At 44.3% G+C, this 6,898-nt stretch overlaps 1 protein-coding gene across 1 annotated transcript in view; it reads right to left on the bottom strand.

Moving 5' to 3' along the window:
- LOC103069026 (tyrosine-protein kinase transmembrane receptor ROR1-like) overlaps nt 1–5,547 on the bottom strand; it is a 92,106-nt gene extending 86,559 nt beyond the window's left edge. Inside the window, exon 1 of the mRNA XM_007464301.1 lies at nt 5,430–5,547. Within this exon, the coding sequence (XP_007464363.1) occupies nt 5,430–5,547 (118 nt within the window). The remainder of the gene's footprint in view (nt 1–5,429) is intronic.
- Between the last annotated feature and the right edge of the window lie 1,351 nt (nt 5,548–6,898).

Below are 6,898 nucleotides of genomic sequence, written 5' to 3'. Positions count from 1 at the left end.
TAGCCCCTCTTTCCATGAGCAAGTGCTGAGAAACCAGGTGGTCTAAGCCTTCCTGTCCAGCTTCATCAGGGAAGGAGCGTAAGTGTACACATCTAAAGTCACCAAGGGAGGCGGGAGAGTGCAGTGGGGAGCTCTGGATGCATATAGACCTGGGCTTTCTTAACTTCTCCAAACCTCAGCTTCTTTATCTGTAAAATATAGAGAACGATTCTTCTTCATGGAGTTGTTAGAATGAGATAACTGATGGTACATAAAGTGCATGGCATACTAAAAAGTGCTCAATAAATGGTAGCAATTAATACTAGATAACTTTCGATTTCCTGGTACCTATGGGGACAGAAAGACCATGGGGAAATTTGAACACAAAGTTAACCCCTAAGGGAACCCTTAATAAACCCGTTCCCTAGGTTTTCAACTGTAAGCCTCTTCATGCCCAGCTGAGAAACTCATCTTGTTTTAAAAAGAGCTTCATGTCATGCCTCTAGCCCACACATCGAGGTGCTCAGACTCAGGAGGTGAAGTGCACGACCACACATTCAGAAACCAGGAATCACAACGGAAATCAGACCACCACGTGTTACTGACACTGCATGGGTGAACAATCAAAAGTGCCCCACTGCTGAGGGTCCAAGCTTCCCGTGAATTAGCACAACTAATTTCACACAAACTGATGAAATCCACAAGTTGATTTACATCACCTCAGAAATTAGGAAGGGAAGGAAATGTTTCCTTCAGAACCCTCAAAGGTCAACCGTAAGTTCCTTATGGGACAAGAAGTGTGATTTAATTATTTTATTCCCCTGCTCCTGGCATAGCACTGAACATCTAATAAAACTCAAATATGTGATAAAGAATGGGTGAAATGAAAAACTGAATTCAGGCTGTAATGTCAGTTTTTACAGAAGGGACCCAGATTCCATCCATCTTACTGCTCTACCATCCTTAGAAAGATGGATACTGGTACTCCAGGCACTGAATCTGCATTCTAGATAACTGGACGGAAAAAGCAGAGAGTGGAAGGGAAGGAATCAACGGTGCTTCCTCCTCTTAGAAGTCTTCCTTTAAGTTCCAAGTAGCACTTACACTTGGATCTCATTGGCTAGGAATTAGTCACATGACCACACCTAGCTGTAAAGGCAACTGGGAAATGTATATTTTTTTTACCTGGGAGGCAACGTATGCAGTTACAAATCAGAGTTCTTTTTCTAAAAGAGGAAAAGATACTGGGAGGCAACTAGCACCCTTTGACACATACGGTATGTAGGTTACTATAATTAGATAATTAATTAATTAAAGCATTCATTACACAAACATTATTGAGATTTAAACTTTACTAGGTAACCAGATACTGACCTAGGTATTAAGGGTATAAAGATAATACGTGGCACCTATTATTAAGAACCTCACTGTCTAGTATGCAAGGCACTATTATCTAACCAGTCAGCCCATGTGATTAGGCAACAAGTCCCAATATTTCTCAAATCCATCCCCTCCCTCTACCCTCTACCATATCCAAGTTCGGGCCTTCACCGGGTTTTATTGAACCATCTCATTCTGGTCTAATGAACAACTTCTGAATTTTCTTTTTCTCCTCAAAGACACCCTTGAGCTTCCTGCTTTAAATCCATCACGTGTCCCATCACATCCAGACAGAACCTGCATTCATTCACTTGCCATATATCGTGTGGCCCCACTGACCTCTCCAAGCACCATGACCCACCACCCCTGCCCCGGACCTGCCCACAGACAGCACAGAGATAGTCTGGATCACAGCCTATGTCACGATACTCTCACCTCCACGTCTTTCCTCTTGCTTGGTCCTACCTAAGGCACTCTCTCCACGCGCCTATCTGAACGTCACTTGATCATTATTCAAGACACAGTTAGGTCATCACCAACTCTAGGAGGCTTTTCTGCCCCCAGCTCCTTCCTCCTTCCACAGCTAGGAGTGGATGCTGCACTCTCCTTCTGCTCCCTTAGCAGCCCCTGTGTGTACATCTCCATGTGCTTATGTCTCTACGTTGAAGTGAACTGTGTTACCTTTCCCTTCTCCTTTACGTCTTTCGTTTGAGTATTCCCAGTGCTTGGCACATTTGAGCAGCCATTCCTTCCTTCCTTCGTTCAAGAGGACCTCTATTAACAAGTGAGATCCATCTCCTACTCTCACAGACCTTAGAATCCTAAAGGCACCTAATAGGAACTGAATTCAGACTGTAATGTCAATGTTTTAAAAGGAAAGAAAGGAATGAAGAAAAGGAGGGAAGGATTGAAGGAAGGAGGGAGGGAGGAAGGAAAGTAAAGGAAGAGAAGGAAAAGGAGAGAGGAAGAAAGATGAAAGGGAAGAAAGAAAAGAGGGAGGTAATTAAATGCTAACTCGGCCCTCTGGTGCATCAAATTGCTTTGCCTGCAGACAGTCACTAAAATATTTGAAAGCTGTTGTCACATTCACATTAATTCTTCTCTTTTCCTAACTTAAAAAAGTATTTTTAGACTTTTTTCCCCCAGCACATTCTCTAAACCACTTTTAGGCTAACCCCTTCATTCTGAAATTGCCCCACTTTCCAAGCTTTTGCTTCTCCTAATAACAAACATTTCTCCCAGAAGATCTAATCCTTTTTTGTATTTTTTTTAGAAAAATGAAACTTAAGCATATCAGTAATTGGCAATAAACGGAAAGGCTAGAAGTTCAAAGGTTTAAACCAGTCTTTGGAGGGGGCTCTCTAACACAAGCCCCTTTAAGGAGCCTTGACAGGAATGTTAATTACTTAAGCAAAGTCAAGCATGACAAACACTTACACCAAGTGTGGGGTCAAACTTTAACAACAAATGTAACTTGAGGTCTCCAGCTCATCTTTCTGCTAAACAGAGCCCCAGGATTCAAACAGGATTAGTGCTACAGACCTGTTCCTATTCAAAAATAAACCATTATAGAAAGCCCAGCATTTTATTCAAGTGGCTGATGGAGTTTCACGAATCCTTTCAGCTGCACAGACTAAGACCTTCTCCCTTGACAATGCTGACCACAGAGACACCATTAAGAAGTTTAATATCGCAGCAATTCCAGGCATGCTTTGTGCTTTGATGAAGCAGGAAGATGCCATCATCATGATATGGTTGTGTGACGATCTCCCGTCAACAAAAGGTCTCTCCATCAAGGAAATTCATACTTACTCTCTCTCTGGATCAAAGCACTGAACGTTGTCATTCATTCATTCGACAAACAGTAAAAAGGATCCTTCTAGACATAAGAGGTGAGTGGTAAATTCACTGCCCTGCCCTCAAGGAGCTCAGCATTTGGTGGGGGAAGGCACCCCATACATTAACACTGATGACTCAGCGCGATAAACTCTGACAGCAGGGCACTTGAGGGACTCTGTGAGCTCAGACAGGAGGATATCAATGCCAAGGAATTAGAAAAGGCTTCTTGCAGGAGTGACGTTTGAATTGGGTCATTTAAAATGAGCAGTATTTGCTAGGGACGGGGCTGGAGAAGGGATACAGGGATGAGGAGGACACTTGAGGCAGAAGAGGCTGTTGTGCAAATGTCCGGACTCATTAAAGGATACAAGGAAGGGGATTCAGCACCGTTGGAGGTTAAGAATTTGGAAATGTAAGGAGGGCATTGGGAACTGGAATCGGAATGTTAAACTACTGATTCCTAGCTCCTCAGCTCATATTGTTTCAGTGAGTAAACCCGCTGCCTAATTGTGCCCAGCAGAGAGGAGACACAGAACATGTAAGTTTTGAAGGGAAGGTTGGGGAAAAGAAATCTTGAACGTGTGATACGCTTCACCAGAGTTCCCTGCTCATTCAGGAAGGAACAGTTTGTGATGAGATCCTTAGGAGGAACAAGGCAGAAACTCAGATGATGGGAAAGAGCAAAGAAACCAAAGTTACTTCACATCTCTGCTGTGAGCAGCAACTACTATTCCATGTGTCAGCACTTGGTGAAATGAGAAATCCAAGCCATGGATCAAACCACATGAGACAGAGACAGCGAGTTGCCTCTCCAGTATCAACTCTTTCCTTGTTCCCTACTAACAGGACCCCAGTGTGGCTAGGTATAGCCATATGACAAATTTTGGCCAATGAGATATAAATATAAGTGTTATGTGGGATATAAAGGAAGCTCCTACAAAGGTAGACAACTGAAACATGCCTCATTTGTCCTGTACCTTCTACTTTTGCCTGCCTGGAACAGGATGTGATGCAGGAAGCTCCAGCAGCCATCTTGAGGACCTGAGGATAGAACCTGAGGATAGAAACTACATGCTGTGGGTGTAACATACATAGACGGAGCAGAAAGTCCTGAAAACTTCAGGGAGCCACCATATGAGCCTTGGATCACCACCTACTTTCAGACCTTTTCTATATAAGAGAATAAAACTTCAAATTGTAAAAGCTACTATACGCAGGTTTACCCTAACTGGTCAGCCATATAATTCTAGTCTCCTCTCTTCTCTCTGGGCAAAGAAGAAGAAATGCTTATCCTTTCCGAAAATGTGCTTCTCTTACTTGGGACACCGAATATGCACTTACTGAAAAAAATATGCACCTGGGGATTTGAACACTCATATGACATTGCTGCCGCTCCTTCCCCTGAAACCACAATCCCATGTTTCTGTTGTCAAAATAGTCAAGCAAAGGATAACAAGTACTATAAAGGAAGAATGGGCAGCAGCTAGCAGCTGGAGGACTCACAAGGAAAGAGAAGCCCTTGACAGGCAGACTGTTGCTTATGTACTAGGTGACAAGTAAAGGACTTTGCAAAGGGAGAGGAAAGAAAATGTGAGCAGAGAGCGTGAAGTGTTTTTCAGACATAGTTACACAAACATAAATAATCTACTCAATCAATAAGAAAATGACTAAATAAATCTTGATAGAGCCATACAACGGAATTAGAAGGGATGAGGTAGATACTCTTGTAAGTGCTGCAATGGAAAGATTATCAAGGGCCATTGATCAGTGAAAAAACAAGTTGCAAAACACTTTGTAAAGTTAAATGAATGAATGAGTGGCCAGAATGACTGACAGACAAACTGACTTATGCCGTGGATACAATGTTCTGAGAATATGCTTTCTATTTCCTTCCCGGCAGCCATTCCACTACTCTGACCTCAGGTGATGGGAGGAGTAGGGCATGAGGAGAAGAGAATGTAAGAGGAGCCCCACCCACCCTGCTGCCTTTGGGGAAGTACGAGAAGGAGAAAGAAGATGCTTGTTGGCATCATGGATTCTCATCCTCCACACTGGGCTGAAATTCCACAAAGGTGAAGGACGACAGAGCTCTGCACTTTAGGGGGAAAGCAAAAGCCGCTCAGAGCAGGCACTACACTTCCCGCCAGGAACTCTTGGAGGGCAGGGGGACATCCACACCCAGAGACTCTGTCGTGACCTGAAATTGCGACAGCACAGTAACACTGGCACACCTGAGCTGCAGGAGGGCACTCCAAGCTGTCCTTGACTCTCAGGAAGATGTTGCAAGAAGCAGTCGTGACAGCAGACAGGCGACAGTAGACGTGTGTCGTGATTTATAATCTGGACCATGTTTCCACCAAGAGAACTGCCTACAAGTTCACCAGCCACAGACTTCGTCAATAAACACCAGCCCACAACTGGCCCAACCAAACCCAAAGCAGAGAACGTGAAGAAGCCAGGGCTTGAATCCAAGTCTATTTCCCCCTCCAGGAAGGAGGCAAGGAGGAACAAGACTAGCTAATTAATAAAAAAGACATTACATTTTCTAGCACATCTCAGAGGTAGTGTTTTCAACTCCATTACATTTGCATATGCATTTTTTAAAGTTCTGGAAGGACAGCCAAGAAAATGGTAACCATTTTGACCTTTAAGAAATGGGACTGGGGGGGGCGCTTCCCTGGTGGCGCAGTGGTTGAGAGTCCGCCTGCCAATGCAGGGGACACGGGTTCGTGCTGGGCTCATGAGCCATGGCCGCTGAGCCTGCACGTCCGGAGCCTGTGCTCCGCAACGGGAGAGGCTGCAACAGTAAGAGGCCCGCGGACGGCAAGGAAAAAAAAAAAAAAAAAAAGAAATGGGACTGGGAATTCGGGGGAGAGTGGGAGGAAGCCTTACTTCGTAGCTTTATACTTTTCAGTCAGGTTTGAATTCTTTCACTACAGCCTGCTATTAATTTTTAAATGTTTGAAATTAGTTTTAAAACTATTTCTCAGTGGAGTGGGTTCCACAAGCTTTCTCCACAAAGTATCAGGATGTTGATGAGTGATTCATACAGTGCATACTTGATAATGATACAGGACCCCTCAGAAACACTGAATCGGTGGGAGTTAAGGGAACTGGGGTGGAATTTGGGCCATTGCCTTGGGCCCATGTAATAATAAATAGCAGCCAATGTTACTGAATCCTTACTAACGTGTTAAGCACCACGTCAAGCATTTCACTTGTATTGATTCATCTACTCTTCAACAACCCTACGAATTAGATTCAGGGACTCTGGGTAAAAATCTGGGACTCTTTGTTCTTGGGGCCCCTGTTTACATCCACTTTCCGCTTCAGCTTTCTGAGAGCTATGCTCTGTTGATCAGTGATCCCCTGGCCTCTTTAGGAATGAGCTTTGCCTTTCTGATGCTGGCAGTGATCAAACTGGAGGACCAGCCATCCCGCCAGAGTGATGCAGAAAGAACTTATCCAGAGACAGGGACTGATTCTGCGCCTTGGTCTAGATGCCCTCCTCATGCCTTCAGAATATTGGTGACAGTTCCTTTTCCTAAGGTCCAGAGTATGCTAAAGCTTGAAGAGGCTTCAGATATCATCTCATCCAAGCTCTACACCACACATGCCCTGGGACGGCTGGCATCACCAGTACTAAAACCGTCATCAGGCGCCACGGTGCCCATGGGGCCAGGACAGCAGAGCATTTCAC

The sequence above is a fragment of the Lipotes vexillifer genome, unplaced genomic scaffold (assembly GCF_000442215.2).
Source record: "Lipotes vexillifer unplaced genomic scaffold, Lipotes_vexillifer_v1.1 scaffold47, whole genome shotgun sequence".
In the NCBI taxonomy this organism is placed as follows: Eukaryota; Metazoa; Chordata; class Mammalia; order Artiodactyla; family Lipotidae; genus Lipotes; species Lipotes vexillifer.
Note: the sequence above shows the minus strand (reverse complement) of the source record. Positions and strands in the feature narration are given on the sequence as shown.